Source organism: Muntiacus reevesi, chromosome 4 (genome assembly GCF_963930625.1).
Source record: "Muntiacus reevesi chromosome 4, mMunRee1.1, whole genome shotgun sequence".
Classification (NCBI taxonomy): Eukaryota; Metazoa; Chordata; class Mammalia; order Artiodactyla; family Cervidae; genus Muntiacus; species Muntiacus reevesi.
Window position 1 is genome coordinate 159,663,294 of NC_089252.1, and position 26,518 is coordinate 159,689,811.

General features: G+C 41.0%; 1 protein-coding gene across 5 annotated transcripts in view; it reads left to right on the forward strand.

Annotated features, from left to right (window-relative positions):
• Nucleotides 1–23,846: 23,846 nt before the first annotated feature.
• The window catches only part of CPM (carboxypeptidase M), a 71,896-nt gene continuing 69,224 nt past the window's right edge, over nucleotides 23,847–26,518 (forward strand). For 2 of the 5 annotated variants that reach the window (XM_065934662.1, XM_065934664.1), the window contains exons 1-2: nucleotides 23,847–23,865; nucleotides 24,365–24,527. In XM_065934662.1, the coding sequence (XP_065790734.1) occupies nucleotides 24,368–24,527 (160 nt within the window). In that variant the 5' untranslated portion in view covers nucleotides 23,847–23,865; nucleotides 24,365–24,367. Of the gene's footprint in view, nucleotides 23,866–24,043; nucleotides 24,061–24,364; nucleotides 24,528–25,497; nucleotides 25,608–26,518 lie in introns of those variants that run through there. The other 3 variants (XM_065934661.1, XM_065934665.1, XM_065934663.1) reach the window with 2 other exon arrangements.

The following is a 26,518-nucleotide window of genomic DNA, read 5'->3' on the forward strand; positions in this document are numbered from 1 at the left end:
GGTTAAATTCCTGGGTTGGGAAGGTCACCTGGAGGAAGACGTGGCAACCCACTCCAGTATTCTTGCCTGAAGAATCCCATGAACAGAGGAGCCTGCCGGGCTACAGTCCATGGGGTGGCAAAGTCAGACACGACTGAGTGAGTTTTACTTTCCTGGTAAATAGACAGCCGTCTTCTTGCTGTGTCCTCTCATGGCTGAAGGGGCTGGGGAGCTCTGTGAGGTCTCTTTCATAAGAGCATCAATACCATCCATAAAGGCTCTACCCTCATGACCTAAGTGAAGTCACTCAGTCGTGTCCAACTCTTTGTGACCCCATGGACTGTAGCCTACCAGGCTTCTCCATTCACGGGATTTTCCAGGCAAGAATACTGGGGTGGGTTACCATTTCCTTCTCCAGGAGTTCTTCCCGACCCAGGGATTAAACCCGGGTCTCCAGCATTGAAGGCAGACACTTTACCGTCTGAGCCACCAGGAAAGTCCAAAGACTCCTCCCAAAGACTCCACTGCTTAATTCCACCACCTTTGACATTAGGTTTTGAATGTACTTATTTTGAAGGGACTGAGACATTTGGGCCAGAGCAGCACCCAAGCTAATATAAGTCAGCATTTGTGAATAAATAAATTCAAAATAGAGAAAGAAAGGTATATCTGTTCCGTAGTAGGTGTGCAATGAATATTTTTTGAGCAGGTACTTTAGGATACATTAAAAAATAAACAGGAAAAGCAAAGGAATATAGGATTAGAACTGCCTGGAAAAATTCTTGAAAAGATTGTGACTTCTGAAATAGGCCTTGAAGGCTAGATTAACAAATAGAATTAGAAGGAAGGATATTCCAGGCTTTTTCTTCCAGGTAACAAGAAAGAATTGCTTCTGTAAGATTTTTAACTGCAAAAGGAGATCCTATAAAGAGAAAAGAAAAGAGAAAATACAGACATGTTGGAAAAGGCTCTTTATTACCCAATCGTGTGACATGTACTGTTTTGAGTTTTTTGTCTAACATCAAGTCAGATATTCTGAAGGACAATTTGCATCAATATCCTAAGCTGGGTCCCACAATAATAACTTGTAGAAAAAGCTGTTTTCTAGGAGCTTATATGTACCTTCTTGGCCTGACTGTATCTTCTTGAGAAATAGTAGTTTGGGTTAGATCACCTGTAAATTTTGGATGAAGAGATAATCAGTTGTCCAACCTCAGGTAACACAGGGAGCAGAGCTCTTTCTTTTGACCCTCCTGTGAGCACAGCACAGATGTATAAGGTCAGCCACAAATGGGTTTCCACCCTCCGTGCTCTCGTGGGGAAGCAGACAGACCTCAGGACCCCTGCAGGACTCACTGACAAGATGCAGCCTCGGTGGAATATTGCCCGGTCCATCCTTCTCCCAACAACTTGGAGAAGGCGTGAAAAGACTGCAAATAGGACAAACTGGGGAAACATCTCTCTTCCCTCTCTCCAGCCCGTGCTCCAGCTCAGAAATGTCCCAGGTGTGAGTTTGAAAGAGGGGAGAGGAGGGGGCAGAGAGAGCTTTAGGACTGTGAGACCTGCACCAGTGAGACCATCTGAGACCATGTCTCAAAATTCTTAATGATTTTTGAACATGGAACCTCACATCTCCACATTGCCCTGGGCCCCACAAATTGTGTAGCCCCGCCTGGAGATGGGAACTGGCAAGAAGTAGCTTTCAGTGAAAAGCAAGTTCAGGCCTGACTCTCACCTGGACCTTAAACTTACTTCTTGACCAGTTTCTGGTCAAGTTTTCTCTCCTCCCAAGTCCTCCCAACATCAGAAAAAAGGAGCCTTGGAAGACTCACTGACCTGGGTCTGAGGGATCTGAGGAAAGAACAAGAAAAAGCTCTTTTCAAAGATGACATTTCTTTGAAGGCTAATTTTCATCCTAAAACCAAAACAGTGATGTTTGCATTCTGTCCCATAATATGTCTGTTGGATACATTTTTTTAAAATCATTTTTTCCCCTTAATGTTCTTTTCTTTTTCCTTTTGGGTGTGCCATATGGCATACAGAATCTTAGTTCTCCAACCAGGGATGGAACTCATGCCCCCTGCATTGGAAACAGAGTTCTGACCACTGGACCACCAAGGAAGTCTGGATACATTTTAAAATAATACAGGATTTGCCCCCAGAAATAATCTTTAGTGAGTGGTGTTGGAGAAGACTCTTGAAAGTCCCTTGAACTGCAAGGAGATCAAACCAGTCCATCCTAATGGAAATCAATCCTGAATATTCATTGGAAGGACTGATGCTGAAGCTGAAGCTCCAATACTTTGGCCACCTGATGCAAAGAACTGACTCATTGGAAAAGATCCTGCTGCTGGGAAAGACTTAGGGCAGGAGGAGAAGGGGACAACAGATGATGAGATGGTTGGATGGCATCACTGACTTGATGGACATGAGTTGGAGCAAGCTCTAGGAGTTGGTGATGGATAGGGAAGCCTGGTGTGCTGTAGTCCATGAGGTCGCAAAGAGTCTGACATGACTGAGCGACTGAACCGAACTGAACTAACACGTCAAGAAGGTACACGTTCTTGATGATCTGGATGTGAAGTTCTCTGTCCCCCACGGCCAATCACCTCCAATGCAACGACAATAAGCAGGCACATAGGTCTAGGAGAGACAAGATAAAAGCCCAAATCAGCCAGCACCACTCCCAGACTCCAACTTCTTCTCTCTCCTCATGTGGTTCTCCCGTGGCCTTCACGTGATGTAACTCATTGTGTCTTGTTCCTTTTTTCTGCCCTTCTTTCTTTCCCTCTTGTTATATAAAAAAAGTCACATTTGCAACAACACGGATGAATCTACAGGGTATTATGCCAAGTGAAATACGTCAAACAGAGAAAGACAAATTTTCCATAATTTCACTTATAGGTTGAACTTAAAAAACCAAAGAAACAAGCAAACAAAACAAAATGAACACAGACTTATAGATACAGAGAACAAATGCTGATTGCTTAGAAGGGAGCGGGGTGGGGAAGTGGGCAAAATAGGTGAAAGGGGATAAGAGATACAAACTTCCAGTTATATAATATTGAAGCCATGCGTTCATGCTAAGTCACTTCAGTTGTGGCCGACTCTGTGCAACACTATGGACTGCAGCCTGCCGGGCTCCTTTGTCTATAGGATTCTTCAGGCAAGAATACTGGAGTGGGTTGCCATGCCCTTCTCCAGGGATAACATATAAGTCACAGGGAGTTAATATACAGCATAAGGAACATGGCCAATAGTATTGTTCTAACTTTGTATGGGGACAATTGGTTACTAGACTTATCATGGTGATCATTTCATAATGTATACAAATTTCAGATCATCATTTAGTATATCTGAAACTAATATAATATTGTATATCAGCTATCCCAATTTCAAAAAACTCAACATTTGCTAGAACGCAGTCCTAACATTGCTTTTAATTGTACAATATTTCACTCCCGGTCTAGGGGCACTCTCACCGCCAGACCAGCTGGCTTCTGAATGGGCCTCCTGGTTCCTGGTGGGGTCCCACTCTCCCGGGTACTGCCTGCCTCCCACTCCCCATCCCTCTTCTCTGCTCTGGACACGAAGTCCACTGGTGGCAAAGGTCAGGAGGGCCAACGTTCAGCATATGCAATATGAACTCTGATGGTGATAACAATTATCAGACTCTGGTTGGATGGCATCACCGACTCAGCAGACATGAGTTTGAGCAAACTCCAGGAGAAAGTGAAGGACGGGGGAGCCTGGTGTGCTGCAGCCCGTGGGTTGCAAAGAGTCGGACCAACTTAGCGACTGAACAACTCTGATATTTACCTCTTAGGTTTGCTCACACCGTGCCCTCTTCTTAGATGGCTCACGGGCTTCTAACTGCCTTCAGGTCTCAGTTTAGATGCCACCTCCTCTGGGTATCCTTCCTGGATGTACCCCACCCCTGCCCACCACCAGTTATAAGTCAGTTCTCCCATCCTCCTCTTTCCTCCCCTTGTAGTAATACATATCCCACTATACTTAATAATTATTCCAAACTTGTCTGTATCCCCTGCGGAACTCCAAGCAAGGTCAAAGCAGGGACTAGCTTGTCTATTCTCCATTGTATTCCCCAAACTTGGCAGCCTTCTCCTCCTGCCACACACAAAAAAATTGTTGGATGTTGTTGAAGGCTAGACACTGATAAGTGATTTTCATTTATTATCTTGTGACAGTCTTAGAAGGCGAGAACTAGTGTTCCCATTTAACAGATGGGGAAAGTGAGGCTCAGAGAGATTAAGTTGCCCAAGATCACACAGTTAGAAGTGGTGCCATTGTATTTTCAGGCTTTACAGTCTATATGTTGAAAGTCCTGGGTCAGCTGGAGTTCAGCCAGAGAAGTAGCACCACTAAGAATGATTTGTGAGGGATTTGTTTTAAGGATTGGACTTGAATGGGCAATTGTTGGACCTTGTTCAATGGTCTCTCTAAGGCTATTGCTTCTGTGTCTGGTGCTGGAGCCTGCGGTCTGCAAGGCAGGTAGTCAGGAAGGGAAGAGGGACATGAAGTGGGAGAGCAAGGACAAACAGGATCCTGCGGGGACTAGTTGGAACCCTCCTGAACAGACTGGAACCCACACTGGTACCACCTGCTTCAAGTTTCCAACCTCCATGTGAGAAAGACTTCCATGAGCTTAAGCACCTTTGTTAGGGGTAAACACACACCTGGCCCAGGGATCCTGGAAGCTGAAGGAGGAGATCTTGGAGGATCTGGAGGAGCTGTGGGCCCAGCTTCTCTACATCAACCCGGTGACCCAATAAAGAAGGCTGAGCTGCAACAGTTCTGAGACTCCGCCCTGATCTTCTCAGAACAGAAAAAATAGATGTTTCACTCCCACCTTCCAAATCTTGGCAAAACATCTCTTGTGGCATAGCAACCCAGAACTATGCAGGGGAAGGAGATCTGGGAAATAGGGTTCCAGCTTAGGTTAATTGCCACAATGTAAATTTACCTCACTCCCACTCCTAGTTGCTTTACTGTTGCAAGTTGTGAAAGAAGATTTCCATTTACTGAAAGCCAATATTTATAACATTAATATACTGTACAATATTTTTTTTTTAATTTTTAATTTTTCAGTGGGTTTTGTCATGCATTGATATGAATCAGCCATAGAGTTACACATATTCCCCATCCCGGTCCCCCATCCCACCTCCCTCTCCACCCGATTCCTCTGGGTCTTCCCTGCCCACCAGGCCCGAGCACTTGACTCATGCCTCCCACCTGGGCTGGTGGTCTGTTTCACCACAGATAATATATATAATATATATGCTGTTCTTTCGAAACATCCCACCCTCACCTTCTCCCACAGAGTTCAAAAGTCTGTTCTGTACTTCTGCGTCTCTTCTTCTGCCCTGCATACAGGGCCATCGTTACCATCTTTCTAAATTCCGTATATATGTGTTAGTATACTGTAATGTTCTTTATCTTTCTGGCTTACTTCACTCTGTATAATGGGCTCCAGTTTCATCCATCTCATTAGAACTGATTCAAATGAATTCTTTTTAACGGCTGAGTAATATTCCATGGTGTATATGTACCACAGCTTCCTTATCCATTCATCTGCTGATGGGCATCTAGGTTGCTTCCATGTCCTGGCTATTATAAACAGTGCTGCAATGAACATTGGGGTGCACGTGTCTCTTTCAGATCTGGATTCCTCAGTGTGTATGCCCAGAAGTGGGATTGTTGGGTCATATGGCAGTTCTATTTCCAGTTTTTTAAGAAATCTCCACACTGTTCTCCACAGTGGCTGTACTAGTTTGCATTCCTACCAACAGTGTAAGAGGGTTCCCTTTTCTCCACACCGTCTCCAGCATTTATTGCTTGTAGACTTTTGGATAGCAGCCATCCTGACTGGCGTGTAATGGTACCTCATTGTGGTTTTGATTTGCATGTCTCTGATAATGAGTGATGTTGAGCATCTTTTCATGTGTTTGTTAGCCATCTGTATGTCTTCTTTGGAGAAATGTCTGTTTAGTTATTTGGCCCATTTTTTGATTGGGTCATTTATTTTTCTGGAATTGAGCTTCAGGAGTTGCTTGTATATTTTTGAGATTAATCCTTTGTCTGTTTCTTCATTTGCTATTATTTTCTCCCAATCTGAGGGCTGTCTTTTCACCTTACTTATAGTTTCCTTTGTTGTGCAAAAGCTTTTAATTTTCATTAGGTCCCATTTGTTTATTTTTGCTTTTATTTCCAATATTCTGGGAGGTGGGTCATAGAAGATCTTGCTGTGATTTATGTAGGAGAGTGTTTTGCCTATGTTCTCCTCTAGGAGTTTTATAGTTTCTGGTCTTACATTTAGATCTTTAATCCATTTTGAGTTTATTTTTGTGTATGGTGTTAGAAAGTGATCTAGTTTCATTCTTTTACAAGTGGTTGACCAGTTTTCCCAGCACCACTTGTTAAAGAGATTGTCTTTTTTCCATTGTATATCCTTGCCTCCTTTGTCAAAGATAAGGTGTCCATAGGTTCGTGGATTTATCTCTGGGCTTTCTGTTCTGTTCCATTGATCTATATTTCTGTCTTTGTGCCAGTACCATACTGTCTTGATGACTGTGGCTTTGTAGTATAGTCTGAAGTCAGGCAGGTTGATTCCTCCAGTCCCATTCTTCTTTCTCAAGATTACTTTGGCTATTCGAGGTTTTTTGTTTTTCCATACAAATTGTGAAATTATTTGTTCTAGTTCTGTGAAAAATACCGTTGGTAACTTGATAGGGATTGCATTGAATCTATAGATTGCTTTGGGTAGAATAGCCATTTTGACAATATTGATTCTTCCAATCCATGAACACGGTATGTTTCTCCATCTGTTTGTGTCCTCTTTGATTTCTTTCATCAATGTTTTATAGTTTTCTATGTATAGGTCTTTTGTTTCTTTAGGTAGATATACTCCTAGGTATTTTATTCTTTTTGTTGCAATGGTGAATGGTATTGTTTCCTTAATTTCTCTTTCTGTTTTTTCATTGTTAGTATACAGGAATGCAAGGGATTTCTGTGTGTTAATTTTATATTCTGCGACTTTACTATATTCATTGATTAGCTCTAGTAATTTTCTGGACGAGTCTTTAGGGTTTTCTATGTAGAGGATCATGTCATCTGCAAACAGCGAGAGTTTCACTTCTTCTTTTCCTATCTGGATTCCTTTTATGTCTTTTTCTGCTCTGATTGCTGTGGCCAAAACTTCCAACACTATGTTGAATAGTAGTGGTGAGAGTGGGCATCCTTGTCTTGTTCCTGATTTCAGAGGAAATGCTTTCAGTTTTTCACCATTGAGGGTGATGCTTTATACTGCACAATATTATGCAGTATGGGCTTCCCAGGTGGCACCAGTGGTAAAGAACCGGCCTACCGATGCAGGAGACCTAAGATACACAGGTTCAATCCCTGGGTTGGGAAGATGCCCTGAGGCGGTCACGGCAACCCACTCCAGTATTCTTGTCTGAAGAATCACTTGAACAGAGGAGCCTGGCAGTCCATAGGGTTGCAAAGAGCCAGAAACACCTGAAGTGACTTAGCACACACATGCAGTATATTAATGCCCTTAGTAATTATTTTCATGCCAATTGCTTCCCATGATTCTGAAGCAGGAGTGGGCTTGCCTAGGTCAGCTATCTAATTTCATGTCTAGTTTTTCTGGGACCACCCAAACTGTACTTGCATTAGCTTTTCTGGCCGAGTGGCTCTCCCAAAGCAGTTCTACATGTTCTCCAGAATGGAATGTGTTCGTGCTTGATTTACTCAAAGAGGAACCTGTTCTCATAGCATTGCAATCCGAAATTTGGAATTGTGAAAACCTAGAGGGTTAGAACAGGCACTTATTTATTCTATGCGCTAGTTATTCACTTTAGTATATGTGCCTCTATTGCCCTCTGGGGAGTCAGATCATTTTCTACTCTTTTAGTTCGTCCGATTTAGGAGCAGCTGTCTCCACCTTCACTCCAGAAGAAAGCAGATGAACAAGGCCACTCATTACCCCTCTTCCTTTTTCCCCAGAGAATGATTTAAGATCATGAAACAAGTAGCTTCACACTTCCAGGGGAAACTCCAGAAAATAAATGGATAGTATTTATCTGATACCCATATTCCAGCTACTACAGATAGATAATGAAACCTCAGTTATTTAGGGGCACAAATCAAAGGGACAGTTATAAAACTTAAGTTTCCATTTTTCTGTTGATTGTGGAAAGGTGAAACAGAAATGACTCATCCATAGTCTGAAGATAATCCCCAACAGGGGTTAAATAAAGGCCTAGCCTTGCAAAAGCACAGAACCCTTAAAGATTTGGGTCTTATTTGTTTGTTTGTTAGATTCTATTTTGGGTCTTGAGAGCTTGCTTTCAGATACTGTGATATTGTGATTTATAATAAAAAAAATATGTATTTGGTCTTCATCAAGTTTCTGGCATAGAGCTCCTAAAAAGCTTAGGATGTCCTAAGTGTTGAGAACATAAAGATATCTCTTCTTATGTAAAATTGAGATGACTTTTGCACCTAACTAGGACTTCCCTGGTGGCTCAGACGGTAAAGCGTCTGCCTACAATGCGGGAAACCTGGGTTCAATCCCTGGGTTGGGAAGATCTCCTGGAGAAGGAAATAGCAACCCACTCCAGTATTCTTGCCTGAAAAATCCCATGGATGGAGGAGCCTGGTAGGCTACAGTCCATGAGGTCGCAAAGAGTCAGACATGACTGAGAGACTTCACTTTTACTTTTGCACCTAAGGATCAGGGCTGGTTCCCAGGAGAACCAACCACTTGATTAGAGAGTTGGAACTTTCCATTCTACCCCCTGGGTCAGGGAGGGGAAAAGAATCAGTTACCAGTGGCCAATGATTTAATCAATTGTGCCGATGTAGTGAAGCCTTCATAAAACTGAAAAGGAACGGGCTCAAAGAGCTTCTGGGTTCGTGGAGATTTGGGATGAGTGCTCATCTGGAGAGCATGAACACTCAGGGTTCTTCCCACATACTCTGCTCTAGCCACCTCTTCCATTTGGCTGTTCCTGAGCTATATCCCTTTATAGTAAACTGGTGATCCAGTAAGTAGATGTTTCTCCGAGTGTTGTGAGCCATTCCAGCAAATTAATTGAATCCAAGGAGGGTGTTGTGGAAACCTCCAACCTATAGCCAGTTGGTGAGAAGCTCAAGTGATAACCTAGATCTGTGATTATCTGATGAAGGGTGTTGTGGGCGTAGAAGGATGATGGACCAGTCTTGCAGAGCTGAACGCTTAAACTGTGGAATCTGATACTATCTCTGTATAGATAGTGTTAACTTAAGACCATAAAAACAGCCAGTTATTTTACCAACAAAATGGGTCTCTTTGATAAACAGCAAAGAATTGCAATTCAGGACACACAATCTATGGAAAATCACAGGCAAGGCCAGAGAACAAAGAAGAGGACCATTCTTTTATAGAGAAGGGGGAGTTCAGAGGAGCTGTTATAAACAAAGAGTCCATTGGTGGAAACTGGAGTTTGAAGAGTAGTGGCTTTTTTTTTTTTTTTAGTAGTGGCTTTTTATTGGTTGAGTTGTGAAAGTCTCATTGGCAGCGCCATGGTCCGGCAAGGAGAAATTCTTCCTTCCTCCTGCTGGGTACTAAAGTAATAGCTTTCTTCCTGTTGGAGAAGGTAAATCTAACTAGGTAAATCTCTTGTTAGTAATGTAATTGAAGTTGAGTGGTAGGGCCTGAGAGCTCCTTCTTCTGGCCTTCCCATTCCATTTTAAATGTTTTTCTTTTTATTAAGTTTCAATAATGTCAGAAGTGAATTGAATTGAAAGAGACCCAGTTTGTATCCAGAGAACTGCTTGTTGGTAGGGAGGAACCTCACACAGTTCAATTCAGTCGCTCAGTTGTGTCCGACTCTTTGCGACCCCATGGACTGCAGCATGTTAGGCCTCCCTGTCCATCGTCAACTCCCGGAGCTTGCTCAAACTCGTGTCTAAGTCGGTGATGCCATCCAACCATCTCATCCTCTGTCATGCCCTTCTCCTCCTGCCTTCCATATTGCCCAGCATCAGGGTCTTGTCAAATGAGTCGGCTCTTATCATCAGGTGGCCAAAGTATTGGAGCTTCAGCTTCAGTATCAGTCCTTCCAATGAATATTCAGGAATGTTTTCCTTTAGGATGGACTGGTTTGATCTCCTTGCAGGTCAAGGGACTCTCAAGAGTCTTCTCCAACACCATGGTTCAAAGGTATCAATTCTTTGGCACTGAACTTTCTTTATGATCCAACTCTCACATCCATACATGACTACTGGAAAAACCATAGCTTTCACTAGATAGACCTTTGTTGGCAAAGTAATGTCTCTGATTTTTCATATGTTATCTAGGTTTGTCTTATCTCACACTTTTATGTTGAAATTAGGTGTTCAAAACCCTTTTAGATGGGCAACAGCTATCAGAATTGTTTGGAGAGTGGGGGTGCTGGTAATAGAAAACATGACAATATAAATGTATAAAAAAATGAAATGATTCATCATCTCAATATTATTCAAATGGGTGTGAACAAATATAATAAAAACTACATGAGTATATAAAATAAAACACATTATTCTCTTTGTCTGAATCTTCCATTTCTCCATCCTTTAGGTTTTGGGTTAAAAGGACACATTTTGAAAAAGCCTTCTCTGACCTTCACTCATGCCCACCAGACCTGATTAGAACCTTCCATTAGTCTGTCTCATAACATCCTGTCATTTTCCTTTTGTGATACACATCAAAACGATCACTGAGCATTTGTGGGTTTCTGTGGCTTACACAATACAATAGGAGCTCTATTAGTATGAAGGATATGTTTCTCTTTTCCACTATGGTATTCACAGTACTTAGTGTATTACTAGATGTCAATTATTATTTATTGACAGACTGACTGAATCAATTAATTAAGCAGTCAGGAGGAGACAAGAGAATTTGTTTTGGGTGTTGTCTAAATATATTTAAAATTTGATTTCATGGAGATGATTGTCGAATGGACATGATTTGGGCTATTTTCAAAAGGATCATTGAAAAGTAAACAATTACCCCTGGACTGCAAAGAAATCAAACCAGTCAATCCTAAACGAAATCAACTCTGAATATTCACTGGAAGGACTGTTGCTGAACATGAGGCTCCATTTCTTTGGCCACCTGATGCAAAGAGGCGACTCATTGGAATGACTGAAGGCAAAAAAGAGAAGGGGGCAGCAGAGGATGAGATGGTTAGATAACACCTCTGACTCAAAGGACATGAATCTGAGCAAACTCCAAGAGATTGTGGAGGACAGAGGAGCCTGGCAGGCTGCTGTCCATGGTTCCGCTGAGTTGGACACGATCTAGCAACTGAACAACAGTAAGACCTACAACACACACAACGTTGTATAGCAATGTTATTCCAATAAAAAATACAATTAATTTAATAAAAAAAAGAAGGAATGAGAATTTAAAAAGTAGATAATTAGATAAACTTACAAGTATCAACTATAATCAAATAGTCTCAACTTTGTCATTCTGGCACATACACATCGTTTTGTTTCTTTCTCTACAAACCCTTTTCTTTTCTTAGCAGATATGGAATATTAACAAAATTGGAGACCCCTTTCTCAAACACACAGTTTATTTTTTATTAAGGAGCCAAAAGATAGTTGTTGCTCAACATTTAAAACAAAGCAAGAGAAGAAAATGGAATTCAGTGGTTATACTGTTTCCTAAATAGACATGAGTACATTTATCATCTGCTCTTACGGCAGACAGTTTAATAGTGAGCAAATATAATCCAGTGATCCAATTAAATGCTGCTAAATGTTACTGCCTTGGCTTTGGAAATTTGCCTTATTTGGCCCAGGAAGCTTTCTCTTCCTGGGCCAAATTAAGTATAGCAGGTAAAGTGAGAATTATTTTTGCACTCAAAGACCATGCTTTTGAGAGAAAAAGTCACTTCTAATAGTTGCTCCTAACGGTTAATTATCATGAGTGATTAAGATTTATTCTACTATTGGGAATATGTTGGAAGAAGCTGGGATGTAGAAACAAAAAAGCAGCAGAAGCAGTCTCTCATATCTTTTGCCTTGCTTGTTTTCGCTAGGTGGTAACAACAACGACAACAATAGCTCCAATTTAGGGCTTAGAAAGAATTTATAACATGCCATTGCTTGTACTAATAAAAATTGCAAAGCTAAGTTATTACCCTGGAGAAGGAGGAAAGGCCCAGTAACTGGGAAATGGTACAAGAGAAAATTCTGAAGTAACTGAACCATTTTGTATCTTGACCTGGATGGTGGTTGCATGAGCATTTAGCTGTGTACTTTTAAATTTGAATGTTGACTGCATATTAATATATTGAAGAGTTCTTATTTTAAAAAATTTACAATATGCCAGATGCTGTTTGTTATAAGTCCTTTACATATCACAACTCATTTAAAATATGCAACCCTATAAAATCCCTACAAACCTATAAGATTGGTACCATGAGTATTCCAGACACGTACACATTTCACTTATAAAGAAGTGAAAACACAGGCTAAGTAACATGCTCAAGGCCAAACAGTAAGTGACAGAGTAAGGGCTTAAACTTGGGTGATCTGGCTCATCTCCTGCATTACAGGCAGATTCTTTACCACTCAGCCACCAGGGAAGCCCTGGCTCCACAGACAGTTTTTAGCAATGTACTGTATGGCTTATTATGAATTATATACTGAGGCTCTACCCTTCCTAGAGTAATACTTGTAAATCAGCAAGCATATACTGAGCACTGCTCTAGATGCTGTGGAGGGCACAACTCACTGTAATTGGGGTATCTTCCTGAACGAAATTAGACACATACCACATTTGTTTCAATTTTTCCTGACAGTGGTTCTCAGTCAGTGTGTTAGGATACCCTGGAATGTCAGGTCTAAGCTTTGATTTGATTAAATTTCCATTTTGCTTCACTGTCAGTAGATAGATAAAGTGTTAAGCCAAAAAGGTCATGCTATACAGTGTAGAATGTGGTCCAAACCCCTAAAGATTAGACGTAAGAGACAGAAGGTAATGTCAAGCCAACTTCCAAGAAAGATCACAGGTTTCTTTGAACATACGAGATTCTTCAGCAGAGAATTTTAATTGTAGAATGTAAGCTACATAAGGGCAGGGATTTGACCTGTCTTATTCATAGTAGTATTCCCTAGGAGATAGCACAGTGCCTGGCACAGGGTGAGCAATAAATAATTGATAAAAGAATGAATGAATGAACGAGAGGAAGGAAGGAAGGAGGGGAGAAAGGAGGGAAAGGAGGAAGGGAGAGTGGGGCAGAGCAGCAGGCAGGTTTATCTCACAGTGATGCGTGCAGCACTGAAGGCGGACCATGGGAGTGTGATAATGGTGGATACCTTTGTAGTCACTGCTATCTACTGTCAAACTCTCCCAGGAGCTATGTCGTGCTCTTGATGACTTTGCATTTTTCAGCTCTTTCTCTCTGTGTGCTATCAAAAATTCCAGAATTCAGAAGTTTATCATGAGCACAGATGTGTACACAAATCCTTTATAAATCTCCCAAAGGAATGCCAACATGTTTACAACTGTACCTCCAAGATAAAAGCACTATTTTGCTTGGATTTCAAGAGAAGCTTGCCTAGCAAACAGGAAACACAATCACCATCCCTAATGAAATGCTACTGGAGCCCATTATACAGAGTGAAGTAAGTCAGAAAGATAAAGAACATTACAGTATACTAACACATATATACGGAATTTAGATAGATGGTGGCGATAACCCTATATGCAAAACAGAAAAAGAGACACAGAAATACAGAACAGACTTTTGAACTCTGGGGGAGAACGTGAGGGTGGGATGTTTTGAAAGAACAGCATGTATATTATCTATGGTGAAACGGACCACCAGCCCAGGTGGGATACATGAGTCAGGTGCTCGGGCCTGGTGCACTGGGAGGACCCTGAGGAGTCGGGTGGGGAGGGAGGTGGGAGGGGGGATCGGGATGGGGAATACATGTAACTATATGGCTGATTCATGTCAATGTATGACAAAACCCACTGAAATGTTGTAAAGTGATTGGCCTCCAACTAATAAAATAATATTAAAAAAAAAAATAAATAAAAAAATAAAGAAAAAGGTTTGATCATGGAAAAAAAAAAAAAAAAAAGATGTACTGTTCTCAAAAAATAAAGGAGCAAAACCAAAAACAACAACAACAAAGAATGTACAGCACAGAGTTCTTGTTTCCAACAGAGTGCTTGAGTTGAGCTGTGTTCTTTAAACTTCTGGGTCCCACTGTTTAGACATCACTCTGAGGTTGCCTAGGAGAAGGACAGAAGCTTGGACCTTACTGGAAACCATCTAGCTTTCCACTGACAACTTTCATGTCAATGACTAAAAATAGCCATCTTTCCATCCTACAGCACTGTAAAGTCACTTCTTTTATTTTTACCGAGAATTAACAGATCCAATTTAAGCAGACATAGAGATTTGATTTGGGGGAGCTAGTTTGCAGGAGGTAGGTAGAAGGCTGAGGGAGGGAAGTCAGGCTAACAGTAAATACCCAGCATCTCTCAGCTATATGGAAAGCAGCAGGCAGTGGAGTCACTGAGTGGCATTAACATGAGTTATTATATTCTACAGGTGAAATGTCAAGAAAACTAGTCTTTTTTTAAAGACAATTTGTGGGGGGTTGTTGCGCTGGTTCTTCTTCACTGTGAGCAGGCTTTCTCTAATTGCTGGCGAACAGAGGCTACTCTTCGTTGCAGTAATCAGGCTTCTTATTGCAGTGGCTTCCCTTGTTGCAGAGCACAAGCTCTAGAACATGAGGGCTTCAGTAGTTCTGGTGCCTGTGGAAATCTTCCAAGACTAGGGATTGAATGCATGTCCTCTGCATTGGCAGAAAAGATTTTTAATGGCTGGACCACCAGAGAAGTCCAAAGACAATTTTTTAAAGAGCAGTTTTAGGTTTACAACAAAATCAAGAAGAAGGAGGTACAGCGATTTCCCATACAGTCTCTGCCCCTAAATGTGTATAACCTCTCCAGTATCAGCATCATTCACTAGAACAGTAAATTTTCTATCAAGAATGAACTTATATTGACACATCATAAACACCCAGTCATCCATAGTTTTATCTAAGGGTTCATTCACTCTTGGTGTTGTATATTCTATGGGCTTGAACAAATGTGTAAGGATGTATATCCATCAGTATAATATCATACAGAGTATTTTTACTGCCCTAAAATCCTAGGTGCTCAGTTTATTCATCCCTCACCCCTCCAAACCCTACCATTGCAACCACTGATCTTTTCACTGTCTCCATAGTTCGGCCTTTTCCAGAATGTCCTATAGTTTGAATCATATACTATGTGGCATTTTCAGATTGCCTTCTTTCTCTTAGCGCAATATGCATTTAAAGTTCATCCATGTCTTTTATGGCTAGATAGTTCATTTCTTTTTAGCACTGAATAATATTCCACTGTCTAAATGCACAATGGTCTATCCATTCACTTACTGAAGGACATCTTTGTTGCTTCCAAGTTTTGACAGTTATAAATAAAGCTGCTATAAACATCTTTGTGCAGTTTTTTTGTGAGGCCATAAGTTTTCGACTCATTTGGGTAAATACCAAGGAGCAAGATTGCTGAATTGTATGGTAAGAATATATTAAGTTTTGTAAGAAAACACCAAACTGTCTTCTAAAGGGACTGTACCATTTTGCGCTCCCACCAGCTATGTATGAGTGTTCACAACCTCATCAGAATTTAGTATTATTGGTGATCCTGATTTTGCCCACTCTGACAAGTGTGTAATGATATCTCAATATTGTTTTAATTTATATTTCCATGATGACTTATGATGTGAAGCATCTCTTAATATGCTTATTTGCCATCTACATCCCTTCTCTTGCAAAGCATCTGTTAAGATCGTTGGTGCATTTTAAAATCGGGTTGTTTATTTTCTTATTGTTTTAAAAGTTCCTTGTATATTTTTATATAACACTGCTTTATCAGATGTGTCTTTTGCAAATAATTTTTCCCAGTCTGTGGCTTGTCTTTTAGCTCTCTTGATATTGTCATTTTGCAGAGCAGAAGTCTTTAATTTTAATGAAGTTAAGCTTATCAATTTTTCTTTTCATGATTCATGTCTTTGGTGTTGTGTTGGGGAGGAAGAAATTTTCCTCTGTCCTTCTATCTTATTATTCTGTGTTTAGCTGCTCAGTCGTGTCTGACTCTTTACACCCCCATAGACTATAGCCTATCAGGCTCCTCTATCCGTGGGATTTCCCAGGCAAGAATAATGGAGTGGGTTGCCATCTCCTCCTCCAGGGGATCTTCCTGACCCAATGATGAAATCCACATCTCCTGTGTTTCCCCCATTGCAGGAGAACTCTACTGCTGAGCCATAAGGGCAAGCCCTAGATTATTCTGGCTGGTCTAAAAATTAAATTGACGTGAGACAGATTAACAGGAGGAAATCAAACCAAAGTTTAATGATGTGTATATGTGGAAGAGACCACAGAAACTGAGCTACTTGCCAAATGGCTGAAGCCTCATCTTGAAAACCATCCTCAGTTACAGACAAAAGATGCTGAGGGTGGGAAGAGTCAGTTACAGGAGGTTACTGACAGTGATCTATTTGTTTCCTCTTTCACCAGTACCTCACTGTCTTGATTAATGTAGCTTTATAGTAAGTCTCGAAGGTGGACTGTGTTAGTCCAGCTTTGCTATTCTCCTTTAATTAATTGTGTTGGTCCTTCCTTATGCCTCCTCAAATTTACTTTAGCCTCAGTGTGTTGATATCTACAAAATACTTGCTGGGACTTTAATTGATATTGCACTGAATCTACAGATCAAGTTAGGAAAAACCAACATCCTGACAATATTGAGTCTTTCTGTACATGGACCCAGAATCTCTCTCCATTTATTTAGTTCTTTGATTTTGTTCATCAGAGTTTTGTATTTTTCTTCATATAGATCCTATACATATTTTGTTATATATATACCTAAGTATTTCTTTTGGGGGGATGCTAGTGTAAATAGTGGTGGTGGTTTAGTTGCTAAGTCATGTCTGATTCTTGTGACCCCATGGACTGTAGCCTGCCAGGCTCCTCTATCCATGGAATTCTCCAGGCAAGAATACTGGGGTGGGTTGCCATAATGGTATTATGTTTTAAATTTTAAATTCTACTTGTTCTTAGTATGTAGGAAAGCATTTGATTTTTATATATTAACCTTGCTACCTGCAACCTTGCAACAATCACTTGTTAGTTTCAGGAGATGTTTTTGTTTATATTTGTTTTGTCAATTTTTTCAGATTTTCTACACAGATAATCATGTCACTTGTGTAACAAAGACAGTTTTATATCTTCCTTCCCAACTGTGTTTATTTTATATCCTTTTTTGGGGGGGGGGGGCTGATTTCATTAGCAAGGACAGTCAGTAAGATATTTTTTAAAAAGTGGCCAGAGGGGACATCCCTGCTTTGTTCCTGATTTTAGAGGAAAAACTTTACATCTCTCATCATTAACTCTGATGTTAGCTGTAGGTTTTTTGTAGATAATCTCTATCCATTTAAGAATGTTGTCTTCTATTTCTAGTTTGCTGAAAGTTTTTAATCAAGAATGAGGTTTGGGTTTTGTCAAATGCTTTTTCTGCATCTATTGATATGATCATGTGGTATTTTTTTTATTAGTCTATTGACGTAATAGGTTACCTTATTCAATTTTCAAACGTTGAACCAGCCTTGTTTAGCTGGCATAAATCCAACTTGGACATGATATATAATTATTTTTATACTTTTTTGGGATTCAACCTGCTAATGTTTTGTTGAGGACTTTTGCATCCATGTTCATGAGAGATAACAATCTGTAGTTTTCTCTTCTTGCAATATATTTGTCTAATTTTAATGCTGGCATCATAGAATAAGTTATGAAGTATTCCCTTTGCTTTTATACTCTAAAAGAAATTATGGCAAATTAGTAAGAATTCTTCCTTAAATATTTGGTAGAATTCACCAGTGATCCATTTGGGCCTGGTACTTTCTGTTTTTAGAAGGTTATTAGTTATTTATAAATTTCTTTAATAGATATAGGCCCAAACTTGTCTTTAATAAAAAAGAAATTTAAATGTTAACTTGTAGAAAATTGGTAAGATGCTAATTTTTTTTTTGTATTACTACAATTTATTAAATAATGACACGAGGTTTATGCCACATTTTCCAACAATGTTTAAATAAAGAGTTCAAAATATAAAGGCTTATGAAAACTTTTATAGTCTTTATATAATAATATTCACTATTTCTGGTGCATGAATAAATACAGAAAACAGAAGCCATTCTTTGTGTCACAATCAGCCAAACTTAAGATGCTAATTTTTTTAATGTAAGGAGGGCATGGCAACCCACTCCAGTATTCTTGCCTAGAGAATGCCCATGGACAGAGGAACCTGGCAGGCTACAGTCCGTGGGGTTGCAAAGAGTTGGACACGACTGGGTGACTAAGCACAATTTATTTATTTTTCGTTGCACTGGGTCCTTCTTGCTGTGCATGGGCTCTCTCTAGTTGTGGTGAGCAGGCGTTACTCTCTAGTTTTGGTGAGTGGGCTGCTATTGCAGTGGCTTCTTTTGTTGTGGAACATGGGCTCTAGGGCGAGAGGGCTTCAGTAGTTGTGGTCCACAGGCTTAGTTGTCCCAAGACATGTGGCATCTTCCCAGACCAGGGACTGAACCCATGTCCCCAGGATTAGCAGGTGGATTCTTTACCACTGGACCACCAGGGAAGTCCCAGAGCTAATTCTTTTGTCTAAGAGAGATACAAATAATTTTTGTCCTTTATAGATGAAAATGATTCCCACTCTGTAGAGAACATAGCACCAAAGGTTATAGTTTATTGCTCTGCAGGACATTAATCAGATTTATATCTAGCAATAATTTAGAATGGTTTCAATGTTCTTTTTTTCTTACACTGATATATATAAAACATTACTTCCCATATCTTTCTTTGAACCAGCTTTGTTTCCTGCTGACTTCTTCAATAAGAAGCTAAAAGAAAAACTTGACCTAGGGCTTCCCTGGTGGCTCAGTGCTGAAGAGTCCACCCGCCAAGGCAGGAGACACAGGTCCTATCCCTGGTCTGGGAGGATCCCACATGCTGTGAAACATACTAGGCCTGGGAGCCACGACTACTGACCCTGAGTGCCTGGAGCGCGTGCTCCGTAACAGAAGAAGCCACCGAGGTAAGAAGGCCCTGCACTGCAACTAGAGAACAGCCCACGTAGCAAAGAAGACCCAGCACCGCCAAGAATAAATAAGTAAATAAAATTATTTTTTTAAATAAAAACTTGACCTGTGTTTACTCTCTATTTTTACTCTGTGTGAGAATTTTTTGAACATTTTGAAATCATACTTTTGACATTTTATCAGAATACAGTTTGGCCAAATATTTAAAACTGCATGTCTAAGAATTGATCCTAAAGAAATAATAATGTGCTCAAAAATTTAGTTCTAAGACCATTTACTGTGCATAAGGGTAAAATATCAGAAGCAAGTGTGAAGCATTAAGGGACTACTTAATGCCTAAATTTATTTTCAGAATGGTTGTTACTGTGTAAGTGGAATTTGTAGATTTTAAATATTTCTTTTACCTTGTTCATATTTTCTTGTGACACTTTTGAAAGAAGGAAAAAGCAAGATTGAAGGTCACAAAGTCTAGTTTCACTGGTCTTCCCATTCTTGTTGACTGTCAGTGTGGTATTTAGCCCCTGACTATAGTCACTAGTCACCAGGCTTCCCTGGAGGCTTAGTGATAAAGAATACACCTGCCAATGCAGGAGGCAGGGGTTCCATCCCTGGATGGGCAAGATCCCCTGGAGAAGGAAATGATAACCCAGTCCAGTATTCTTCCCCAGGAAATCTCATGGACATAGGAGACTAGTGGGCTATAGTCAATCGGGTTGCAAAAGAGTTGGACACAACCTAGTGACTAACCAGCGACAAAAAAAATAGTCTTCCCTTCTGCTCTAATTCCTGCCACTATCTTAGGGAATTTCAGAGTCCCACAACAGAATCATCCACGTGCTTCCCAAGCTTTTAAAATTCCTTAATATCCCATTTCCAATGTCTTTCTTTGCTTCTGTGATTCACTCCAAAGAAATTTTAGATCTTGTCTTCATTGAGAATTGTTTATCTCTGACACTTCTGTGCTTTTTGCTCTTTCAGGTGAAAATGCCTTCATTGTTTTTCTGATGAAAAGAAGTAACACATGTGTAACTGCAAATTGTTTTCAGAAAATAGAGAAAGATTTTAAAAGAAAACTCAGAACCTTGCAACTCAAAGCTTACCACTCCGCAGTTTGTAACCCTTTAAACATTTGCTAGGAAAGGTTTTGCTTGTTTGCTTTCCAAAGTGGGAACTGACTATTCATTTACTTTTACAATCTGCTTTTTGCCACTCAATGACTTATCTTTCCAAACCAATAAATGCAGACCCACATCATCATTAATATGACTGAAAAATAATTTATTGTAAGGCTTCAAGGAGATCAAACCAGTCCATCCTCAAGGAAATCAGTCCTGACATCAGAAGGACTGATACTGAAGCTGAAACTCCAATATTTTGGCCATCTCACGTGAAGAACTGACTCACTGGAAAGGACCCTGATTCTGGGAAAGATTGAAGGCAGGAGGAGAAGGGGACGACAGAGGATGAGATGGTTGGATGGCATCACTGACTCGATAGACATGAATTTGAGCAAGCTCTGGGAGTTGGTGATGGACAGGGAGGCCTGGCGTGCTGCAATCCACGGGGTTGCAAAGAGCTGGACAGGACTGAGCGACTGAACTGAACTGAAGGCTCTAATATTCTTCATCTAACCCAAGATGTCTCAATCTCAACACCAGAATTTGGGGCTGGTAAACCCTTTGCTGTGGGAGGCTGTGTTGTCACTGAAGAATATTTAGCAGCATTCCTGCCCTTCACCCACTAGATGCCAATAGAACTGTCTTCCTCCCCCACCCCAAATCAATCAAAACTATCTCACACCTATTCCCAAATGTCACCTGTGACCAGTATTAACCCCCAGTTGAGAACCACTGATATAATCAACCTGCTATTGTTTGTTTATCTACTTTGTCACAACTGGAAACAGGTGCTTTCATGAAACTTCACTCGATCATCAGCCTGGATGGGAGGGGAGTCTGGGAAGAATGGATATATGTATGGGTGAGTCCCTTCCTTGTGAAATTATCACAACATTGTCAATCGGCTATACCCCAATACAAAGTAAAAAGTTAAAAAACAGTGGTGCTTATAAATATCCTAACATATAAACTTAGCACTTCTCCAAACTACTTCTATAGCTTAAGTTTTTATCAAGGAAGAGCATATTTTAAATTTTGATGTCCATTCCCCAGATTTTCTTCCAGAAATATTGTAGCAATTCATAATACCATTAAAACATCAGGAATGTCATTTTCCCAGATCCTGTCCATTTCTAGGTACTATCAATTTTTTAATCTTTCTTGGTGATAAGCAAAACAAAGTATTGCTTTGCCCTTCTAATGTGTAATTCTTTGATTGCTAAGCAGGTTAGTAGCTTTTACTATGTTTATTGATCATTTGTATTACTGCTTTGGTGAACTACCTATTAATGTCCTTGCCCATTCTTGATTTTGTAAGGGCTATGAATTCTTCCAGTTTGCAAATTTTTTTGGTAACCTTTGAGATTTCCTGAATAAAATGAATACATTTTTATGATGTTAAATTATCTGCCTTATTATGGTTTTCCTATAGTGGTGTTGTGCTTAGAAAGATCACCTCTGAAGTCTTAACTGCAGTGTTTTAGTCTTTTATGCCAACCTTATATACCTCCATATCTTTCACACTCTAACACTAAGCCTTTTTGACCTGTAGACCATTGCAAATAAAATTTGAATGTACATAGGGATCATCTGGAAATCTTACTAAAATGTATCTTCTGATTCAGTAGATTTGGAGTTAAACAAAGGATTCTGCATTTCCAGCAAACTCCTGGGTGATGTCAGTGTTGTCTGGACCACACTCTGAGTGGCTAGGTTGTGGCCCTTCAGCCCTCAAACCTCCTTTATCTGATTGACTTTCTCCTGAATTTGCTTCTCTTCCTACCTACTGTGAACCCCAAGCACAGCAATTTCAACTATACCTCACTCCTTTGTTTATCTGGAATAAGAACCCTGACAATCTCCATCCCAGTATGGACCAAGCCATATCTTCTCCAGTCTCCAGCCACATCACCACTAAAAGAAATCACATAACTGCCACTTGCTTCTGTAATGAATATAAGATTTTTAACATCAGATCAGAAATCGTTCATTTTGTTCCTTGACAGTTCCCTTTCCCATTCTTTACAGTAATTTTGCCTAAATTTAATCTCCTCAACCCTATTCCACTTCCTTTCAGGCCTCTGACAAATGAATGACAAAGAACTTCTTAAAGTCATATAGTAGAAATAACAGAAGAGTAACTGCTGCATAGTTTTTTTGAGTCCGCTCAGCAACTCAACATCATCATAAGATTTTCCAACTCTTAGAAATTTTGCTTAAAGATTTATGAATTAAACTAAGTTATTTACTTAATAGACATCTCCCAGTTATTTAGGTAAGTACAATTTAGGTAACTGTACAATTTAGGTAAGTACAATCTTACAGACTAGGAAACTAAGGCACAATGAGTCGACACAACCAATGAGTGTCAGAACAAGCACGGAAACCCAGATCATGATGCTCTTAAACCTCTCTGCCTCCTGGGAAGGTTCCTAAATGCTTGGTATATCTATCTATCACAAAGAAGAGTGACTAGCAATTTTCAACTCTGGAAGGCACATTCCATTCACATTCCCAGGTCTCAGAAATTCTGTTTAATTCGTCTGGGGTAATGCCCTGGAACTACTGTTTTTAGTCTGTTAAAGGAGAATGTTATCCTAAATCAGTGCTTTTCAAACGTTTTACACTTACTGGACCCTTGGCAGAAGTCTCCTGTGACCCTGAGAGGTGATGTATAACAGGTGTGTGAGGTGTGTGCCCTCCCCACACACCCTCAGGTTTTGCTCAAGTCCTTGCTGTCCCTAGTGCAAACACAGACCATTCCATCCTTTCAGAAAGAAGCACCTTAGGCCCTGAAACTGGCCTGGGCAGCGTGGGAGGAGGGAGCGTCGACATTACAATGATGACGCTGATGCCTTCTTGCACATGATTTCCAACTTGTCAGTGTTCAATTTAACTTTGATTTAGTCAAACTTCCCTGGTGGCTCAGCTGGTAAAGAATTTGCCTGCAGGAAGGGAGACCTAGGTTCGATCTCTGGGTTGGGAAAAGCGCTTGGAGACGGCAACGGCTACACAACTCCTTTACTCTGGCTTGGAGAATTCCACGGACTATATAGTCCATGAGGTCGCAAAGAGTCGGACACGACTGAGCGACTTTCTCTTTCTTTCATACACTATAAATATTTGTCGGAAATTTTCCTGGACTGCACAAGATCCATTTAAAACTTCGGAACACACGTTCTGAAACTCCACGAGACCGCAGGGCTGCGGGCGCCTGGAGCGTCTGAGAGCTCGGCCCTGGCGAGTCGAAGAGCATAAGTGCCCGCCTGCAGCTGCGGCCGCCCGGGACTCAGGGCGCATCGTGGGGCTGCAGGTGCGCCCCGGGCTCGCCGGCCGGCCCAGCCCTCGCTGCAGCTGTTGGGCGGAGCGCGGGGACCCCTACAGCAGACGGAGCCGTGGCCGAGGTGAAGATACTTCCAACCTAGGGCGCCGGCAAAAACTAAGACCGCGCAAGGTAACTCGGTTTCGGGCAGCGCTCAGCCACGCCTCGGCACAAGCCGCCGCGCCCTGGAACCCTCGCGCCGCGTGGGCGCCGGCGGGCTCAGGTGAGAAGCAGGCAGAGGTGCCCGGGTCGCCCGGCTAGACCCCGCCCCGGAGTGCCTTGCGCGGTGTCTGAGTGGGCCAAAGCGACGTCAGTCAGATGTCGAGGGCGGGACCTCAGAGCCCGCCCCCTGGCCCGGCTATAAGGTCTGGTCTCGGCAAGCGGCTGCAGCCAGGCGGCGGTGTGCGCCTGGGCAGGGGTGAGGCTTGGGGTGCGCGGGGTCAGGCGCGGCGGCTGCGACTGTCGGGCGATGGAGGGCGGTGGGGACGTGCGGAGGGGCTGGGTGGGCCACGGGATGGTGGGCACCTGGAGCTGCCGGTGCTCCGGGTGCGCTAACTCCCGAAGGTGTTGCTTCCAACTTTTACCTCTTTCGGAAGCAGCGAGCTTTAGTGTCGGGTGATCTGATGCTAGAGAGCAGAGCGGAAGCTAGTAACTTTCACATTTTCCGTCCACCCCACCGCCTTCCTTTTCTGCTCAGCTTTATTATTTTTATTCATCTCTAGAACATGGACTGCGCCCGCCTCTGGCTAGGGCTGCTGATGCCTGCGGTAGCTACCCTGGACTTCAGCTACCACCACCAGCCAGAGATGGAAGCGTTTCTGAAGAATGTTGCCCAAAACTACAGTTCTATCACTCACTTACACAGTATCGGGAAATCTGTGCAAGGTAGGGTGCGTCTCCTGTGCTTTCCAAAACCCCTAGTCCTCACTTTCATTCATCAAATATACTTTAGCTTCCTGTCCCCTTCCTATGAAGCTGCTCAGAGGGGCTGCAAGCGGATCCGTCACTGTCTTGCGTGTAGGTTGCCTCTCCCTTTGTGTGTCGCGTTGCTTTTTGTCAGGGGAGTCCTAAGATCTGAATTTTACTAAATGTCTCCGCTGTCCTTCGGGGTCGTTGAATGCTTTGCGTGAATGACGTTCTGATCTTGGATTTTGCAGACAAATTTCCTGGAATGAATATTTTAGCCTTTAGTTTTCTAGATGAACTTTTGCAGAGGAAGTCTGTTTACCCATCTCAAGTTTCCCTTTTTGATGGCTTCTTTAAATAGGATTCAGACTGTTAGGATCCTGTCTTCAAGTCTCTTTTAAGTTGAAATAGTGCAGTTCTGCTGGTGAGATTTCTATATCATGTATAATTAGCCCTATGACTTAAAGTTATGTAAAAAAAAAAAAAAGTGACTCTGGTACTGATTAAAAGGCTGTTTTAAAAATTATTTATTGGAATAAGACAATTGCTGAATAATAAGAGTACCGTAGCAGTGACTGATATTGCTCCCAGTATTTTCATGCTCATCATTTAAATACTTTTTAAATTTGGAAGCCATATATTGAGTATAAACATATACATGTATATTATATTAATTCTTTTTTAGTAGATAGGAAAACTGAATCATAGTGAAATTAGTATTTTGCCCGAGAACACCCAGATCACGAGTGAGTTTTATAACCAGGATTGGCATTCAGTTCATTCTGCTTCAAAGCTTAAATATTTGGGGGACAAGGCAAATAATTTTACCACATATTATTAATCTTATATTGGTACTTCCCCCAAAACATACCAGTTGACTTAATACTTAAGTTTTGTCAAGTGTATATAATTTGGATCTCAACTCTTCTTTTTTTTTTTTCCACACCAGAATAATACTTTAACAATCTGCAAATCTGTTCTTTTGGGTTTAAGTGCTGCAAAATGAGTGGTAAATCAAAGATCTGTGCACGAGTCTCTTGGATCTCAACTCTTTATAAGGTGTGTTTCAACCCCAACTGAATTTTAGCTCTGTGTTTTTCAACCAATTTAGGAGTCTCTTAATCACCATATTCTGAAGTAATCATTTCCCAAAAACTTAAGGCCAAGGTTTATATTGTAAGCAGTGTTCCATAAGTTTGCTCATATGCAATGCAACAGAAAAATCCTAGGCTTGTATGTAATGGCATCTTTGTATTTAAACAGCATTGCTAAAGAGTTGGTGCCAGAATTATTCTATATTGCTCTATAATCCAAAATTATAGACATTGAATGTATGAGAAAGCATATCTTGAATCAGCGTACGTATATAGCCTTTTGAAATTGTTTTCCCCTAGGGGTAAAGAAGAGCAACTTTAAAAGATCTAAGAATACTAATTATATCAATAAAGGAAATACAGAGCAGAGCTCACTTGAGTTATTGTTCAGTCATCGTTTAAACCACAAGGCAATGTGAATGTTGTTAATTTTTAAGTACTAAATGAGTTAGCTTTTATTTTTTCAAGCACAAAGTGCTTGTGCAAGAAAATCAGGCACTCTCTCTCATGTCAACCAGCTATTTTGATCTACCCTGCATGCTATCAGACTACAGCAATTATGAAAGCCAGCAGGCTTAATTGTTCTTACCTGTGTGCACTCTTGTAGTTAAAGGACTGGGGAATTATCATGTAAAAAATAGTGATGCTAGTTTAGGTCAAAGGTTTGTATTGAGTATGCTCTGAATAATTACTCTGATTAAGAAAAATCTCAAATCTGCTATTGGGCTCCGAGCAGGAGGTGAAACTGTACATTGGGACTGGGAGCTGGTTGCCACGGCATCCTTGGATGGTTGTTGGTACTCTTTGTGCTAGAGGGACAGTTCTCCCTGGCCTTCTTGCCGTCTGATGTAAGATGCTTGCTTAGCAAACATGATT